The sequence below is a fragment of the Dermacentor variabilis genome, unplaced genomic scaffold, assembly GCF_050947875.1.
Source record: "Dermacentor variabilis isolate Ectoservices unplaced genomic scaffold, ASM5094787v1 scaffold_24, whole genome shotgun sequence".
Taxonomy (NCBI): domain Eukaryota; kingdom Metazoa; phylum Arthropoda; class Arachnida; order Ixodida; family Ixodidae; genus Dermacentor; species Dermacentor variabilis.
In genome coordinates, this window is record NW_027460412.1 from 947,076 (window position 1) to 967,496 (window position 20,421).

Here is a 20,421-nt window from a genome sequence, read left to right on the forward strand (position 1 = left end):
ACAAGACTAACAGAAACCACACTGTGCAGGCTACGTATAGGACACACATATGCAACACACATTTAGCTATTAACAGGCACACAACCACCCATATGCACAAAATATGGAGATCTCACAGTCCAGCACATCTTAATTGAATGTCCAAGACTTCACCATGCAAGATTACAGCACTTTCAAGAACTTCACATGCATAATATACCATCTCACCTTGCATTATTTTTATCCCATGACCCTATGCTTACTGTCAGCAGAGTTTTTAAATACCTTGCCAATGTCAATTTTTTAAACAATGTATGCTACAACCCAAACTGCCATGCTCCATCACAAACCTGAGGAGCCTAAGGAGTTGAATGCCTCGAGGTCTTGCACCTTTTCGCAAGGTAAAAGTACTGATGGCTTCATGGCGAAATTTATGACTTATAGTTACTGAAAACTACAAATAATCTGTATAACACATACATAGCATATAACATATATGCAACAAGTGATTGCTCATAGTCACCGAAATCTCTAACCCACGCACAGATGAAATATCTGTTATAAAATTAACAGCATTGTTTAGCTAGGCTTTTTATATCTTTTCAACTAGGAAATATCTGCCTCTTTAATAGCGCACTTCATTGTGCTTACCATTCTGGTCTGATTCTTGTATTTATACTATAAATTGGTTAATATATCCATAGCCTTGGCGCTCTTTGGCCAAAGATGCCCTTGCGCCATTAAAACCCATCAATCAATCAACCTTCCTCGCCCGGGTGCGCAAATAGGCAGTCCCCACCACCCTTCTACCTCTACCCGACGGGTTAAAGATGGCGCCCAACGGCATGGCGGAATGTCCCGACCGGGTTCATCCCATGCAGAAGTATCTGCTGAGCTTCCATCCGACACTCTCTCCCAAGACAGGGCTCCTAAAGGCACTCAGGACACCAACACACATTCCAGTTCATTTACGAGTAGTAATTCCTCTGGTCCTGCTCCACAATGAGAATCAGTTCTCTATAGGTCTACACTTCACAGGCAACTACCGGTACAGTTTAAGGATTGTTTCCAAGTAGCTTTACTGCCTTGGTTTGTGTTCTACAGAGGTTTCAACCCTCCTGTGCGGATTCGGCTCTCATGCCAAGAATGTCTTTCCTTACTTGTTTGTTAGGTAGATACAGTCGAATCTCGATAATTCGAACTTGAAGGGGCCCGAAAAGTTCGAATTGAAAGAAGTTCGAATTAAAGGAAGCTAATTGAATGGAGGTCTTACCTGCAGTGGTGCATGTACGCTGCATGAGCTAACACGAGTGGGAAGTTCCACATGATTTAGTCACACATATTTACAGATTAGTCAGTTATTAGACGTATCAGTGCTCATTCGGGAATAGGATACGGCGGGTGTATGAGTGTATAATTAAAGAAAACATACCATGTCCCATGACAACTGCCCCTTCGAACTTTTGGTACGCTTCACTGCGTAAGACTTCTATATTGGGGCAATGTTGACATTCGGAAACCGGCAATATGCAACGCGCCATTGGCGGGGATTACAAAAGTGAAGTCGGCGCCATTGCTAACAGCGGCAAATTGCTTCAGTGAAAAAAATGGCACCGAACAGCAAGAAGCTTGGCATCTGACGTCAAAGTAGCTAGGCATAGTGTTGCTGTGGTGTGGCTATGGCTGCCAGCGGATCTGTGTGCAAGAGCGCGGGCTCAAGGCGGCGCGATAATCGGAATGGCACTGGTGGTGGCTTCGATAAATGCTGTTTCGGATGCGTTCGTGGCAAAATGTCTGGAAAGTCAGACGGCGAGGCTGTTTTGTGTGCGAAGTTTCAGACGTTATTGTAGGTTGACTCTATGGGTACATGGTGGTGCCGCGACATTAACAGAGGTAACTAACCCGTCACTAACAGAAGTTAACAGTGATGTGCGCCTGGGAACAAATGTTCGTCATGGTTATTTCTTTTTTTTCTTCGCGCATGGCGTTGAGGAGTCTCTCCTAAGCTCTTCCTTTATGGCAGGGGTAGAGAAATGCTGGTCGGAGGTGTCGCTGCGTGATTTGGTGCGCTGCTGTGATCATTTATTTATTTATTTAAGATACCTTCAAGGCCTGAAGGCATTACAGAAAGGAGTGGGTGAACATAAAACAATTGACATTCAATGTGGCGTTTCATGAATGCTGGTTTTGAAGATGTCGGTATCCAGGATGGCTGCAACGGTGGCGGGAAGGTGGTTTCAACGTTTGCTTGTGCTAGGGATGAATGCATTGCTATAAAGTTTAGTACGTGAAGACGGCAAACCAACTTTAAGACTGTCGTCAGAGCGAGATGATATGTATGACGGTGGGGTGATAAGCTGCTTTTTCAACAAAGAGTTGTGGTGGTAGATTTTATGGAAGGGCGAAAGGCGGAACATCTACGACAGAAAGAAAAGTTCTGGCAATCTAACTGTTGTTTTCATTGAGGTAATTCTAGCATATCGGGAGTAGTTTGATAAGATGAAACATGCTGCACGATTTTGAATGGCTTCTATGCTGTTTATGAGTGTAATGTTAGCCGGGTCCCAAATGGCGCATGCCTATTCTAGTTTGGAGCGAACTAATGTTTTCTAAAGAGTTAGTTTCAGTGACGATGGTGCAGGTGAGAAGTTTCGGCGCAAATATCCCAACATGCAATTGGCATTGCTACATATAATGTCGATATGCATGTGCCAGGAAAGGTGGCTGGTGACGTTCAGTCCAAGGTATTTGTACGATGAGACAACTGAGAGAGGGCTATTATTGAGGAAATATGTATGCGGATTAGTAGTATTGGTACATTGTGATATGCGCATGCATTTACTTTTGATTTGATTTGATTTGGTTTATTGATTTCCATTTACACACATATACACGTTTGGCCTAGAGGGTGACGTCAAAATTACAGATGTCACGTTAGGACGGCAGGACGTAGTAGAGATCTTAAGCTTGCGCCAGGATCAGATCGAGAGTGATCATTTTGTTAATGTAGCTGGGAGATGAAGGAGCGAAGTTGGCAGAACAGGAAGGCCATGAAACATCTGCATACAAAGTGGCAATCTTGCAGGGATCAAGCATGGATATTGGTGCCAGTGACATGCCTTGTGGGATAAGCTTGGTCAACTGGCTGATGTTGAGAAGGGGAACCTCCACTGTACTGTCAGCAATGGAAACAATGGTGCAAGCAAGGGCGACATTGCGGGCTAACGGAATGTCGATAATTGGAGACAAGACGTAGTCGCCATTGAGAACATTGTGTGCGAAGATGTCAGAAGTAACGTATGTAGCAGCTTGAGATGGCAAGCGAACATGATAGTGAGACCATAAGCGTGGTGGTATGTCCGCTGGAATATCGGGAAGATGGGGCAGCTCAAGCTGAACAGCACCAGTCACACAATCAATGAGGGCAGAATGACTGGAAAAAAATTCTAAGCCGAGTATTAGGTCATGGGGGCACTGCTTGATGACATCAAATTGGACTGAAGTGGGATGACCAGTAATGCAGACGCGGGCGTTGCACACACCAACAATGGCAGGAGTCCTTCCATCAGCGATGTGGAGGATGCAGGAAGTGGCAGGTGTGAGCACTTTATGAAGGCGACAACGAAGATGAGTGCCCCTGTGTTGAACACGGAACTAGTGGCGCCATTATCATCAACGTCTATCAAGCTTCGTCTCGTCGGCAGCATCAGAAGAGTATCTGTGGAGGGAGTCGTCAATGCAGCATCACCTCCGGAAGCTGCACTGCTTAGTTTTCCTGATAGGCACGTGCAGGGCTATAGGGGGACTACGGGCAGCGAGACTGCGGTGAGCGCGACAACGGGCAGCGGCTTGGAGGCGAGCGTTGCTGGTGACCACATGGCAATGGGGAACGGCTATTTATCCTTGTGGGACCATTTGTGTTGGGGAAATACGACTGGGTTGATGGTGGGAAGCGGTTGTTGTCCGGACGGTGGTAAGGGGTAGACGGCGTTGCAGACCAGTGGGCGGCATAGCAACGGGCGACTTTGCCCATACGGTGACAATTTGAGCATATCAGTCGATCGTCAAGGGTTCTCTATGCAGCATGGTTGCAATATTGTATAGAGAATCGCTGCTCTCAATATTATGAGGATGGATGCCATGAAGTTTGCGTTAGGCTGGCCATGGTGCATACAGAGTGAATTCCCCTGCTGGCGAGCTCCTGCTGGACAATGGCTTGGATGGAAGGAGTCGCCTTCTTGTCGCAACAACTGGGTGGACAATAAAAACCCCTGATGACAACATTGAGCTCGTTTAAAAAAATATCAACAATACCACATTCAATTCCCTTAATGCTGACATCAAGGAAATCGAATGTTTCATTGTTTTTATTGCATCACACTTGGTGATTCTTGAAACAGTGTGGTGACACTGCCACCATGGGAATCTCTGTCATTATGGTATATCCTGTAGCCTGGTATTTCATGATCATTAATATCGCAGTGCAACCAAGTTTCTGTTGTTATTAGCACAAGTGGCGTGTGCGTCATTACTTTCTAGGTCTGGCGTTTATGTTCAGACATCAAAACTTTTGTTCCTTCGCTTTTACGTCGCTGTTTATCATGAAGCCTGCTGCTGCGCTGACTGAGGGGAACTATTTTCATATGAAGTGTCCCATTCATATATCTGATTATCAATTTTAATCTTGGCATATTGTCACGTGGTGGTGACGTTGAAGAACACAGTAGGAATTCTGTGAAAGACAAAGCTTACTTTTATTGGGCGAACCTGTGCCCACAAAAACAGGATACACTTATAGCACAATGATAGCGGCGAATACGGTCGGCGATCGTCGAAAATCTCATCAATGGGTGAAGCGCGTCGGCTTTTATACATCAATCGTCGAATGTTCCGGACTAATCGTGGGGACCCGCGTGTCTTCCACAAAGTTCTACACCGTTCGTGCAAGGCGATGAAATCGGATAGCATAAGGTTCGGCGACAACAGACAGCGGATAGAAGCATCGATAACTTTCCAGAAACTTTGCATACATGCAGGCACGTCCAGCGCTGTGCGACAACATTTGTTAGGCGGCGAAACGTGGTTGCCCGATAAAGATAAGTACACGTGTCATTACCCCCCTGTTAAAAAGCATCGACCCGATGCTGCAAACAAATGAAAGTAATAAAGAAAAGCACTCGTAGCAAAGAAAACAACAAAATGAAGTTCGTCAGCGTGCGTAAAAGGGCTTGAGTCGCACCACGTGGACCACTTCAGATCGTGCGCGATATGCCATCTGGCACGACCTCATAGTCAAGTGCGCCAATACGTCGGATGACCTTGTAGGGTCCGAAATAGCGTCGCAGTAGTTTCTCACAGAGTCCTCGTCGGCGTATCGGGGTCCATACCCAAACACGGTCGCCGGGCTGGTACTCAACGAAGCGTCATCGGAGGTAGTAGTGTCGGCTGTCGGTCCTCTGCTGGTTCTTGATCCGCAGGCGGGCGAGCTGTCGGGCTTCTTCGGCGCGCTGGAGATACGTAGCGACGTCAAGATTTTCCTCGTCAGTGACGTGCGGCAGCATGGCGTCGAGCGTCGTCGTCGGGTTCCTGCCGTAAACCAGCTTAAATGGCGTGATCTGTGTTGTTTCTTGCACCGCCGTGTTGTAAGCGAATGTTACGTATGGCAGGACCCCATCTCACGTCTTGTGCTCGACGTCGACATACATTGCTAGCATGTCGGCGAGGGTCTCGTTCAGGTGTTCCATGAGACCATTCGTCTGTGGATGGTAGGCAGTTGTCCGCCTGTGAATTGTTGGCTGTATTGCAGAATGGCTTGCATGAGCTCTGCTGTAAAAGCCGTTCCTCTTTCAGTGATGCGGACTTTTGGAGCACCATGTCGCAGCAGGATGTCCTCGACGAAAAATTTCGTCACTTCGGCTGCGCTGCCTTTCGGTAGAGCTTTAGTTTCTGCGAAACGGGTGAGATAGTCCGTCGCCACGACGATCCACTTATTCCCGGAAGTTGATGTTGGAAACGGTCCCAACAAGTCCATCCCTATCTGCTGAAAAGGTCAGTAAGGAGGCTTGATCGGCTGTAGTAATCCCGCTGGCCTTGTCGGTGGTGTCTTGCGTCGCTGACAGTCTCGGCATGTCTTTACGTAACGGGCAACATCGGCGGTTAGGTGCGGCCAGTAATACCTTTCTTGTATCCTCGATAGCGTCCGGGAGAAACCGAGGTGCCCAGCGGTCGGATTGTCGTGTAGGGCGCGCAGTACTTCTGGACGCAGCGCCGACGGAACAACAAGAAGGTAGTTGGCGCGGACTGGTGAGAAGTTCTTCTGCACGAGTAGGTTGTTTTGAAGCGTGAAACAAAGACAATCCACGCCTAAATGCCCCAGGGACAACGTTGGTGTGCCCTTCGAAATGCTCGAATAGGGCTTCTAGCACTGGGTCTCCTCGTTACTGTTCGGCAAAGTCTTCCGCGCTTATTGTTCCAAGGAACGCGTCGTCATCCTCGTCATCTTGCAGCGGCGGGTCAATGGGGACGCGTGATAGGCAATCGGCATCAGAGTGTTTTCGTCCGAACATATAAGTTACAGTGATATGATATTCTTGCAGTCTTAGGCTCTACCGCGCCAGCCGTCCTGAAGGATCCTTTAAGTTCGCTAGCCAACATAAGGCGTGATGGTCGCTGACGGCATTAAATGGCCTGCCATATAGGTAAGGGCGAAATTTCGCTGTAGCCCGAACAATGGCGAGGCATTCCTTTTCGGTTATAGAATAATTGCCTTCTGCTTTTGATAATGATCGGCTAGCGTAAGCTATCACGTGTTCATGTCTATCTTTTCTCTGGACTAGGACGGCACCGAGGCCTAGTCTACTGGCGTCAGTGTGGATTTCGGTATCGGCGTCCTCATCGAAGTGCGCAAGTACGGGTGGCGACTGCATGCGTCGTTTGAGTTCTTGAAATGCATTGGCCTGCGGCATTTCCCCACTTGAACTCGACGTCACATTTAGTTAGCTGTGTCAGCGGCTCAGCGATGTGCGAAAAGACCTTGACAAAGCACTTGTAGTAGGTCCACATCCCATGCAAGGAATCGACGCACTGCCTTCTTGTCGACGGGCTGTGGGAACTTTGCGATGGCAGCAGTCTTCTGTGGGTCGGGGCGGACTCCAAACTTGCTGATGACGTGGCCTAGGAACAGAAGCTCATCGTAAGCGAAGCTGCACTTTTCTGGCTTCAGAGTGAGTCGTGATGACTTGATGGCCTCTAGTACTGTTGCAAGCCGTCTAAGGTGATCGTCGAAGTTTCCGGCAAAGACAACGACGTCATCCAAGTAAACGAGACAGGTCTACCACTTCAATCCTGCTAAAATCGTGTCCATCACACGTTGGAACGTTGCAGGCGCCGAGCACAGTCCAAATGGCATAACCTTGAACTCGAAGAGGCCGTCTGGGGTGATAAAGGCGGTCTTTTCGCGATCTCTTTCGTCGACTTCTATTTGCCAATAGCCAGACTTGAGGTCCATCGACGAAAAGTATTTAGTGTTGCAGAGCCGATCCATTGTGTCGTCTATCCGTGGGAGGGGGTATACGTCCTTCTTCGTGATCTTGTTCAGACGGCGATAATCGACGCAGAAACGTAGTGTTCCGTTCTTTTTCTTCACCCGGACAACAGGGGATGCCCACAGGCTTTTCGACGGCTGGATGATGTCGTCGCGCAGCATTTCGTCGACTTGTTATCTTATAGCTTCACGTTCTCGCGGTGAAACTCGGTAAGGGCTCTGTTGGAGTGGTCGAGCGCTCTCTTCGGTTATTATGCGATGCTTTGCAACTGGTGTTTGTCGAATCCTCGATGACATGGAAAAGCAGTCTTTGTATCGTCAGAGAAGACTTCTGATCTGTTGCTGCTTACTCATAGGAAGACTTGGATTCACGTCGAAGTCTGGTTCGAGGACTATGCTCATCGGGGTAGATGCGGCTGAATCCGAGAGGACAAAGGCATTGCAGGTTTCCACAATTTCCTCGATATATGCGATTGTCGTGCCCTTGTTGATGTGCTTGAACTCTTGGCTGAAGTTGGTTAGCAACACTTCAGTTTTCCCTCCATGCAGTCGAGCGATCCCTCTTGCGACGCAAATTTCACGGTCTAGCAGTAGACGTTGGTCGCCTTCGATGACGCCTTCTGCGTCAGGGGGTGTTTCGGTGCCGACCAAAATAACAATGCTGGAGCGACGCGGGTTGCTCACTTGATGTTCGAGCACACTCAAGGCGTGGTGACTACGGGGGCTCTCCGACGGCATCGCGTTATCTTCCCACAGCGTTATTGACTTCGACTTCAGGTCGATGATTGCGCCGTGTTGGTCCAGGAAGTCCATACCGAGAATGACGTCTCGTGAACACTGTTAGAGGATAACGAAGGTGGCAGGGTAAGTCCGATCATGAATGGTTATTCTTGCCGTGCAGATTCCAGTCGGCGTGATGAGGTGTCCTCCAGCAGTCCGAATTTGAGGGCCTTCCCATGCGGTCTTAACTTTCTTCAACTGGGCGGCGATGTGTCCACTCATTACGGAGTAATCAGCCCCTGTGTCCACTAAGGCGATAACTGCGTGGCCGTCCAGAAGCACCTCGAGGTCGGTGGTTCTTCGTCTGGCGTTGCAGTTAGGTCTTGGCGTCGGATCACGGCTGCGTCGTGTTGAATTGGAAGTTGGAACGTCGCGTCGTCAAGTCGTCTTTCGTCGGTGTAGTCTTGGCTTCCTGATTTCGTCGGGACGGCGGCGTGTCGTTATTATGTCGTCTAGATGGTCTCTTCATCGTCGGCGGCGGCGGAGGATCTTCATCAGTTCGATGAACAGCAACCGCACCTCCATCGGTTGCTGCTTTTAGTTTTCCGGATATGGGCTCGCAGAGCGACCCCGTGATGGGTCAGTGTATGGACGGCGCTGCGGCGACAAGTAGCGGCCAGGTGACGGCAAACGGGACGATCGTCGAGGGCTCCACTGAGTGATGGCGAGGTAGTCGGCGATATCGCGAGGTCGTTCGCCAGTCTGTGGTCGGGGCGCGTTAACGGCAAACCCTCGGAGTCCCACCTCCCGGTATGGGCATCGGCGGTAGATGTGCCCGGCTTCTCCGCAGTGATAGCAAAGCGGACGGTGGTTGGGGACGCGCCAAACGTCAGTCTTCCTTAGTATGCCCCGTGGGGTGACGGGTTGGCGTCATGGCGGCGGTGAGGGTGGTGGTGGACGACGGAACTGTGTCATCACTGGGCCCTGCCGTGGGTGCGGAGGGGGAACGTGACGGCGGGCTACAGCGGCATTTGTCATCGCTTGCGGCTGAGGCTACGGCGATTCAGGGGCTACTCCGAGTTGTTGTTGGAGCTCCTCACATACGACATTGGCAATCGAAGCCACTTGAGGCTGTGATGACGGGAACAGTTTCTGTAGCTCCTCACGCACGACCGCTCGGATAGTCTCGCGAGGGTCGTCGGTGGCCAGTCACTGAACTCCGGCGTAGCTTGTCGAATTCGTGCGGCGGTTGAATTGCTGGTTCCGCATTTCCAGTGTCTTCCTCGATGCTAGCGGCCTCGCGAAGAAACTCGTCGACAGTCTTCGGTGGGCTCCGTACCATACCGGCGAAAAGTTCCTCCCTTACACCACACATCAGTAGCCGGACTTTCTTTTCCTCTGACATTTCCGGGTCGGCATCGCTGTTCCAGCTGTTAAATGCAGCGACCCTCTTATACCTCTCGAGCCAGGTTTCCGGGTCCTCGAATGTTGAACCGTGGAACGTCGGGGCCCCCTTTGCTGCTGCAGCACGACGGGGGGCGCTGGGGCTGCCATTGGGGTGGACTTGGTGGCAATCTTCCTGCTCGTCTCAGGTAGAAGTCCGTGCTCTGAGGGCAGTCCTTGCAGTCGGCGGCTAGTACGCTGGTCTTGGGCGATGTTGGTTTTGTCCTCGGGCTTGGGACTTGGATCGCGGCTTTGTGGGGGCGCTCGGTACATGAACGCACAAGCACATCCACCAGATGTCACGTGGTGGTGACGTTGAAGAACACAGTAGCAATACTGTGAAAGACAAAACTGACTTTTATTGGGCGAACCTGTGCCCACAAAAACAGGCTACACTTATAGCACAACGATAGCGGCGAACACGGTCGGCGATCGTCGAAAACCTGATCAACGGGTCAATCGCGTCGGCTTTTATACATCAATCGTCGAATGTTCCGGACTAATCGTGGGGACCCGCGTGCCTTCCACAAAGTTCTACACCATTCGTGCAAGGCGATGAAATCGGATAGCATAAGGTTCGGCGACAACAGACAGCGGATAGAAGCATCAATAACTTTCGAGAAACTTCGGGTACATGCAGGCGCGTCCTGCGCTGTGCGATAAAATTTGTTAGACGGCGAAACGTGGTTGCCCGATAAAGATCAGCACACGTGTCAATATGCTAGTTTCATCTTCGCACCTAGGCTTTTCTGTTATTGGATGCACTATCCCATAAGTTCTTCCGGATTTGCTTGGTGGCTGCCGAGAAGTCCTCTGACACTGAAAAAGTCGCTCGTTTCAGCTTGAAGCTGTTTTTTGGCGCAATTCTTTTTTCCCCGATTGTCTATGAACTTTAATATTACCAATCTTGGTTTATTCGGTTGCGTGTGCCCTATCCTATGCAGTCTTTCCACAGAATTCACTTCTACACTTGGCTTATCTTTGCACAGAACTAAGATTGATCCAAGGGAGTCCTGTGTTTCTTCCAATCTTTCAGTGTTTTCAAAAACCAGAAGATTGTTTCGCCTACTTCTGTCTTCAAAACTCGCTTTTTTTGCAATCCCTGAACAGTTATTTCGGGACTGGATACTTTGGTACCCAGTTCCTTAATGGCTGACAGTGATGTTTCAACCTTCTTGAGTTTCAACTCTATTGCGTTTGTGCATAGTCATTGTTTGTGCATAGTCTTTTGGCCATAAAGAAGTTCTTTTCGCAAGCGAAACGGCTTTTGCGTAATTGCTTGCTAATTCTTTTGCTTGCATAATTCTCAGGCACTAGTTCAATATTTGAGAGAGGAAAATCCTGGTGATTGTACAGCTTTTAGTATGGATATCGAAGACCTGTATTATTCCTTGCCGCATCATGGGTTGCTAAATTCTGTAAACGAGTGCATTAAAGAACAAGTGCAAGAGTCGGCTTTTATTACCAATTTCGGTGTTTCCACGGGAGCTTTTTAGAAATTCTTGCAATGTACTTGAAGTCGATGCTGATTGGGTAAAGAGATGGCGTTTTTCTGCAGAAATCAGGCATCTGTATTGGCTCAAAGGTTGCCCCTATTCTTAGCAATATTTACCTGAGTAATGTTGACAGCTGCTTAGAGAAAGCGTTAGGTGATAGCGTTATCAAGGTATTTCGTTACGTTGATGATTACCTGATTTTCGGCTATAGGGAAGGATTCGATTCCGCTGCTACCTCAGTAAGTGAGCAATTTAAACTTTATGGAGGAGGATTAAAGTTTACCAAGGAATTTCCTCAGCGACGCGTAATTCAATTTCGTGACATTTCCTTGGTCTTCGAACAAAATCACGTTTGTTGGCAGTACTCCCCAAGATCTTCGAAGCCGTTGCTAAACTTTCAATCCAAGCATTCCAAAGTAGTAAAAAACGGAATTGCCATGTCGTGCCTTAAGTCTTCTCTCACCGGATCCTGCATGCACAAAATGAGCGCCAGTTCTAGTGCGCAGGTCCAGCGCCTATTAGAAGGAGGTTATCTTGGTGTAGCAGTGGCCACTGTGGCTGAGCGCCTTAAGAAGTTGGTTTCGAGGGGGATTGACGTGATTACAAAAAGCAGTAATAGCAAAACAAGAGTAGTGGCTATTCCGTACATTCATTCGGTATCGCATCGGCTTAAAAAACTTGCAAGTAGATATGATGGTAATGTTGCTTTCACTGCTCTCAATAAGCTAGGTAAGATATGTGCTGCCATACAGAGGAAAAAGGAGCAGGTAAAAGGCAAAAAAAGAACAGATATTTGTCCAGTGAAGCACAATAAGAACAATAGTTTTACTGACTGTGGTATGGGTGTGGTTTATAAAATTCCCCTTAGCTGTGGCCAGTTCTACGTAGGGCAAACGGGACGGTGTATCAATCAGAGGCTATGGAACATAAAAGGTCGTTAACCAGATGATCGCCTTCTAATCTTTCCCTACATTGCCAAGATTGTAACTGCACGCCAGAGTTAGATTTGAATTGGGAAGGAACAGCGCCAACTAAGATGATCAGAGTTGGCGCTGTTCCTTCCTAATTCAAGTATGCACCATCTAGCCCAAATGAATGTTTTCCTGAACTATATTTCGAAAACACAGGGCCCTTTTTTGTGTGATCGTCTTAGTTGGCGCGGTTCCTTCCTAATTGAAGTATGCACCATCTAGCCCAAATGAATGTTGTCCTGAACCAGAGTTAGATGAATGCGCGATATTGTACCGGCATAGGAATGAAGATACGCGTAGTGGCATGGCATATCTATAATGGTGGAAGTGCGTGCGTGAGTCAGCCTTCGATTACTTTACACAAGGAAGAGATTAAGTACCTTAGCAATTATCTCTTACGTAGACCGGCACGTGTACCCGACTGACACGTGGTGATACCATTCCTGAGCTTGCGCAGATGAGTTTTGTGTCTCTTTCTTTTTCGTCTCAGTGCTCCCTTCAGTTGATAGTCGGCGTTCGTGTTGTCCACTTCTCTACTCTTGTGTCCTGTCTGCACGCCTCACGTCTTTTTTGCACCATGTAGTAACCTTAGCTCAAGAAGCCAGCAAAATCATCGACAAGGCTCCATGTTGCCTCCAAAGTGCAATGGTACACCCCACACACACACATACACACACATTCTTTGCTGCTGAAATAGCAACCGTCTCACTTGAGGTGGGCACTTGAACTATTCCAAAGTGCATGTAAATGGCACTATTCTGAAAGGACAGGCCATCTTCCGAGAGCATGGAGCTTACAATTCTCAGTGCACATGTGTATACAGCTGCAGAAATGAGCGTGAGGAAAGGAAGAGATGCGCTTCCATTGCTAGGCAACACCAGTCTGGGTGAAGTATGCACTCGGAAACCCAACAGCAGTCTTGGTGAAGTATGCACTCGTGAAACCTGATGTATTGTCGCTTCTGCCACTTAGTTGCTACAGGTTTGCCACGACTGGACTGGACCCTCACCGCGCATGGAGAGTCCAGTCTGGCCGTGCCTCCGTGACATAAATTTCTTCTCACACACAATCTCGGGTATTTTGATCTCATGTGCCACTTTGGTTGCCACGAAGGATGCCCTGAAATCTGAGGATCCCTGGGTTTTAGAATATCAATTCGTAGTACTGAGGTGTTCCTAACATGACACCGAAATTATTTAATGATTGTTATTTTGCAGTTTGTAGTACCACATTAAAAAAAAAGTTACACGTGCAGACACAAGAAGAGGGCAATAAACAAAACAGCTGCTGAGCACTGTATTGCTAGGAGCAACTGGCACTTGCTTGTTCTTTTGTATGCTCAGAACAGGTCGTAAGGCCATTTTTGCAGCCTCCCATGTCTTTGTCTCAACAAGTGGCTCTGTTCTTTCTCTTTGCCAGGAGTGTGAGCACAACCTGAGCAAGCCCGAATTCAGCCCTGCTAGCATCAAGTTCAAGATCCAGATGGCCGCATTGTGAGTTGCTTCGTTGCCTATGTTCAATGTGATTGGAGTAACATGATCGGCATGACTTCCATTAATTTGACTCCGGCCAATTTGATCCCGACCAAAAGACCTGGGTGATACATTTTTATGGGCTAAAACTAGGTATTGTGATCCTGACCGCACAGGGACAATAGGGACTCGAAGGGTCGGCACACACGTGCCTGACTCCAATGGTGATCACAAGCACAACTGCGGCAGTGTCACATCTGTGTCTCCAACACTTAGTGAATGGCCGAAAATGCTGATTTGTGGCCTAACTTGGGCAGATTTCAAATCAAAAACAGCAGCTGACAAAAAGTGGTTACTGTAGTTGCCCAATTATAGTCATCATCAGCCTGATTTATGTCCACTGCAGGACGAAAGCCTCTCCCTGCGATCTCCAATTACCCCTGTACTGTGCCAACCGATTCCAACTAGCACCTGCAAATTTCCTAATTTCATCGCTCCACCTAGTCTTCTGCCGTCCTCAACTGCGTTTCCCTTCTCTTTGTACCCATTCTGTAACCCTAATGGTCCAATGGTTATCTAACCGGCGCATTACACGACCTACCCAGCTCAATTTTTTTCTCTTGATGTCAATTAGAATATTGTCGCGTATACCCTGCTGGAGTATACAAGCTGAATGAAGATACAGGCGGTTGCACTTTACAAAAACGTAAGCGGCGACGCGCGATGCCGAGATGAACCTCGTTCTCCTCTTCTTCAGTCCCTTGCTGCACCACACCATATGGCATTACCCGCTCTTCAAAAAAAGAAAGAAGGAAAGCATACATAGGCTTGACCTGATAGCGCCGAGATGGTCTACGATGAACACATAGGCTATAGTCACAATCACTGTGGTGTGCAGTATAGTCACAAGGCACTGATGGACGAGTAACAACAAAAACTAACCGAAGCGGCTGAAAACGTCGAATATTAGGGGCTATAGTACGGTTTCAACCGCACAACGTGCACAATCTCCGATTGCGGTTATCGACGTCGGTGAGGCTGGCTTCCGTCAGAAAGGACTTCGTAATTCAAGTCACTAATTCGCTGCAACACTCTGTAAGGTCCGAAATAGCGACTCAAAAGCTTCTCGGATAGACCTTTTCGGCGCACGAGAGTCCAGACCAAAACTTGATCACCAGGTTGGAACTCGACATGTCGATGGCGGAGATTGTAACGGTGCGCATCGATGCTCTGTTGTTGCTTTATGTGCACTCGGGCAAGCTGACGGGCTTCTTCCGCGCGTTGCACGAAAAGTTCGGCATCTTGGGCGAGGTCGAGATGAGCGATGCTGTCGCGCGGCAGCATTGCTTCTAACATAGTCTGCACATCACTGCCGTAAACGAGGTAAAACGGCGTGAAGCGTGTTGTTTCTTGCTTAGCAGTATTATATGCAAACGTGACGTAAGGGAGTATCTCGTCTCACGTCTTGTGCTGTACGTCTACGTACATAGCATGTCAGTCATCGTTTTGTTCAGTCATTCGGTCAAGCCGTTTGTCTGCGACTGATAGGCAGTTTTCCTTCGATGGATTGTGCAGCTGAGTTTAAAAACGTCTTCAATGAGCTGTACTGTAAAGGCTTTGCCTCAGTCTGTGATGACGTGCGATGGGGCGCCATGCTGTAAGACGATGCTCTGTATGAATAACTGGGCAAGCTCGGAAGCTTTGCTTCGAGGCAGCGTCTTTGTCTCAGCATACCGCGTTAAATAGCCTGTGGCGACGATTATCCGCCTGAATACTTTGTTTAGCGCAAAACAACAGACACAAGAAAGACGACAGGACTCTCAACTGACATCATTTTATTGCGTCGCTCCTTTATAGACAGCTGAAACTAGAACATGCGCAGTGAGCACCATGTGGTGGAGCCACCAACATCCGATCACAAGAGTGCACTCATGCGACAGAATCCAAAAAAACCATATTCAGCGCTGTACAAGGTTAAGGAAGGCACACTAATGCACTGTGACCCCAGTGACTGAATGACTGACGGCTTTCTACTTGACAGGCAGTCGACACCTTCGGAAATACATCTAGCTTTCTCTTCTGCTTCTGCACATTGCCCAACTTTCCAACTGCCTAACTTCTTTAATGTTACCGAGTTTCTGTGGTCTTTCGGCCTGCCATCTTTGCGTGCTTGGAAAAAAGCAAAAGAGGATTCCCAAGATGTTCATAAGAAGAAAAAAGTGTTGTGTTTCGCGGAATGTGGTCTCCCAGATAAAGTTCAAAGGGTTTTGAGCTGCGGGCCTAAATTTTGTAATGAGGTTAATGAGACACCGCTCAGACTCCTTACCATGGTTAGGAAAGTTGGGCAATGTGCAGAGGCGGAAGAGAAAGCTAGATGTATTTCCGAAGGTGTCGACTGCCTGTCAAGTAGAAAGCCGTGTTCACTTGGGGCAACGCTAGCGGTGAGCAAAACAATTCATTACCTCAGGAAAAATAATCTCTGTTTGCTGACTGCTGATAAGGAGGGTGGTTTAGTCGTGTTGCCCAAAACGATGTATCATGAAAAGGCTAAGCAGGCTATTGAAAAGAATTTTGTTCCCTTGGAAAGATCTGGCAGGAAAGTAAAATCAGAGGCATTAAAACTGTGTGAACAGATCAGTTTGACAGGACTACACAAGTCTGTAAAAGCTGCGAATATGCCGGGGCTGAACGTATTTTTTTCTGCAAAAACCCTTAAAGATGGCATGCCTCTCGAAGCAATTGTATCCGAGAAAGAAGCCTGGCAAGGTCTAGTATCAAAACACCTACAAAAGCATCTTAGCCAAATAGACGTAGGAGATCCTTTTCGTGTGAGCAACTCAAAGGATGTGATTGAATTTTTGGGTGAGCAAGATGGTGCTTCACGAGCCAATTTTGCTTTTTTCAGTTGATTTTGAGGAGCTCTTTTATTCCATTCCCCAAAGAGAGTTGTTAGACGCAGTAAAAGAGCGGATTGAAAGCTGGGGGGCTGTCCAGTTCCAAAATAGTAGCGGGGTTTCTGTAAATGGCTTTGTAGCATTAGTTGAGTGCTACCTCTCTTCCACCTACATTTGTTTTAACAGTAAGTTGTTCGTGCAAAAAGATGGTACAGTCGAACCCGACTATATCGAACCCGTTTACATCGAATTATTTATTTATTTATTTATTCGGTATACCTACATCGCCTGTTCGGCATTATCGTAGGGGGGTTAAAATACAGGTGGTCACAATGGAAACATATTCAGCAACATCAAAAGAATACATCAGTAAATAGAACATAGTTTAAGCACTGAAATTCGCAAAGCGGAACAGAAACTAACAAAGTACACAACAAAGTGAGTGACAAAGTAACTAACTAACAAAACAGAAAAAAAAGTACCGTATGTGCAGAGATGAATAACAGAACAATCAAAGAATATGACTCTCAATAGCATTTTCAAAACTAGAAGCTGCCATCACTTCATTAGGGAGCTCATTCCAATCGCTAATCGTGTTAGGAAAAAATGAATACTTAAACACATTGGTACGGCACTGATAAACTCTAATTTTGTTAGCGTGGTCTCTCCTAGATGAAACGTAATGCGGCTCCTTGATGAACAGTGTTTTGTCGATACCAGTTTTACTTCTATATATATTGTAAAGGAATTTGAATCTTAGGATTTTCCTGCGTGAAGAAAGAGTTTTCCAACCCAACCCTTCCCTTATTCTGGATCCTTTGGTAGTAAAATTATAATTTCCTGTTACGAAGCGTGCTGCTTGCTTTTGGACGCGTTCTATTTTTTCTGTGAGGTTTATAGTGTATGGATCCCAGATAACGCATGCATATTCTAGAATAGGCCTGATGTTTGTTAAATACAAGGTTGCCTTCAGTGATGAAGGAGAATGCTTAAAATTTCGTCGGAAAAAGTGAAGACGACGGTAAGCTTTCGCGCTAATTGAGTTAACATGATTAGTCCAGTCAAGCGTTTCAGAAAACGTAACTCCGAGGTACTGAACATCCTTAGCGGTACTGAGTGCAATATTATTTAGGCAATAGGAACTGGGGAATTTTTTCTTTTTCTTTGTAAACTGCACATGGTAGCATTTACCAGTATTCAGAATCATCTGCCACCGCTTGCACCAAATAGAAACTTTTTCAAGGTTGTCCTGTAAGACAGACATATCGGCATAACATTTCACTGCACGATACATGACGCAGTCGTCGGCATACAGTCTAACTGTTGAATTAAGGCCTACTACTAAATCATTAATATAAACTAGGAACAAAAGAGGCCCAAGCACAGAGCCTTGAGGCACTCCCGATAGCACCTGCATTGGAGCCGAGTTTACCCCATTAAGAACAACTTGCTGTTTGCGCAGGTGTAAATAATTCTTTATCCTTTATTATTATATATATATATTATTAATTATTCTATATATCGAACAATTTCTGGACACGATATAGTTACAATGAGTATATATCGCAATAATTACGCTTACATCGAACAAAAATAGCAGTGACACCCGATATATCGAACGTCAAGCGGCGGAAATTGCCCCCTGAAGTTGGCTTTCCCTCGCGTGGGCGGAGAAAACCCGGCTGCGCGGCTCCATCCTACCGCTCTCCCTACGTGACCGCGCCCGACCGCGCTGCCTCGGACGAGCCGTCGGCACCCCCCGCCTGCAAAAAATGATCCTGGCCCGCCCACAGCGCTTGCTCACACAGCCAATCAGATGCTCTTGTGCCCTCGTCATGCAAGATGGCGAGGGTGCGACTTGTCTCGCTGTTTTTATGTGCGCCTTGTAGGCCTTCTCTCTCAGTGTTGCCGTGATGAAGCGGAAGAATTTGCCTTTCGTCGTGAAGCTCGCAATCATAAATTGTGTCGAACGCGGTGAGAAGTCGGATGTCCCCGCAGAGCACAAGATTCCGAGGAGCACTCTCGGCACGATCTTGAAGAATAAGGGGGAGATTAGGGCTAAAGCGTCCAAACTCGCGACCCGGTGCCTGTGGCGCCCGACCCGTACGCACGGCCGTGTACGAGTGGTTAATCTGAAATTGCTTCAGACGTGCCGACTTTCGCGTGCTTGGTGATGACCGTAAATTCTGATGAATGCGACGAAGCCGTTGCCAGTGTTGCCGAAGTTTGGAGCGAACTGTCAGAATTTCCGGAAGCTGTTGACGAATCAACGGTGGATGAGTTTGTGAGCGCAAATGATGTGTCGCGACCACGGGAGAGCCCGAAAACGAAGACTACATTGCCAACATCGTACTGAGCACAAGTGAAAGTGGGCACAATGAGGAAAGCAACGACGGTCCTTGGCCCACATCCTCCGAAGGATTGGTGCGCTCGCACTAGTCCTGTGCTTCTGCGCGAATGCGGAAAGTTGCGGCCTCAGCTGCTCCGACTCCTTAATGTGGTAAAGTGCGTGCGTCGCAGGCAGCGAAATTGCCAAAGCAGAAGAAAATGCAGGACTATTTCTTGTGAAACTAAGCTAGTTTAATCAATAAAGTGATCTTATAAATGGTATGTGCTTTTATGACATCCAATTAAATAGCAGGCTTATATCGAATTATGCCCTATATCGAACTGATAGGCGTTTTTTTGCGAGTTCGATATAGCCGGGTTCGACTGTATTTGCATAGGCTCCTGCATAGCTCCAATACTTAGCGAAATATTTTTAGGCCAATTTGACAAGCGCGTGGCAGCGTGCACGAAAGAGGAAAAACGTGTTGTGAGGTGTTTTATATAGTATGTCGATGATTTTATTGTGTTTGTGAATGTTGACAACGAGAGCGACAAACCACAGGTTGTAAAAAGTGTTTTAGAGATTTTCGGTGATTGTTCTGGCAAACTAAAGTTCACGCATGAAGTGCCGATGAACAGGTGTCTTCAATTCCTCGAGCTGTGTTTGTACTTTGGCACAGGGCACATCTGCTGGTCGTACCAGCCACGCACAAGAAAGGAAATTTTAGCATATAATACGGCTCACTCAAAAGCTAAAAATTGCCTGCGTGGTGCTCTCGAAAAGTCTTCCCACCATAAAATTGAGGCTAGTTTGCAGAAGCAAGTGCTTTGGTTGCAGAATGCCGTTTTTCCAAAAGATATCGTGACGGCTGTGGCGGAATGCATCCTGAAAGAAATCAGGGCAGGTGGACGCCCTGGCGTGGCAGCAGAAAAAAGCTGCAAGAAGCTGAAGCGTACAGCTATACCGTATGCGCACCAGCTATCGCACCGGCTGAGAAAAGTTGGAAAGAAGTGCGGCGTGGATGTGATGTTCACTGCCCCTGAAAAGCTGGTGCGCATGTGCAAAGCGGTAAACGAAAAGAAAAAAACCGGTCTGCGCCATAAAACATGAATGCAAGTTTGTACCCTGCATTGTTGGAGTCGTTTACCGCATACCTCTTTCTTTCGGTAGATGCTACGTGGGGCAGACTGGCCGCTGCCTAAATGAACGGCTACGAGAGCACCGAACGCTGGTAGATTCATTAGCGGGGGGGCGGCCATTTGGCCATGCACTGTAAGCCATGCGGGTGCGTGCCTGCGTTTGATACCACGTTTGTGCTTGGTAGGGGAGGCACAAGGTGGGGGCGCGAGATTTGTGAGGCATATCACATGGACAGGGAAGGTGATAACTAAACTGTGTCAGCACGGCTTCACTTGCCTTGTCCAAAAAAGAAAAAAAATGTACTTACAGAACAGTCTGCCACATTTTTATTAGAATGGGCTCGTACTGTTTTAACCCTGTGTGCGCATGCACCAACGAAATGTATATATTTACCTTCGCTCACAGTAAAAACCTCAGTTGATGTTTAGCGCTCG

The 20,421-nt window shown here is 47.5% G+C and overlaps 1 protein-coding gene across 7 annotated transcripts in view; it reads left to right on the plus strand.

The window, feature by feature from the left end:
* DCTN4-p62 (dynactin subunit 4) overlaps positions 1 to 20,421 on the plus strand; it is a 446,441-nt gene that overhangs the window by 233,394 nt on the left and 192,626 nt on the right. For all 7 annotated transcript variants that reach the window (XM_075678493.1, XM_075678497.1, XM_075678495.1 and 4 more), the window contains exon 8: positions 13,572 to 13,645. In XM_075678493.1, coding sequence (XP_075534608.1) covers positions 13,572 to 13,645 — 74 coding nt within the window. The remainder of the gene's footprint in view (positions 1 to 13,571; positions 13,646 to 20,421) is intronic.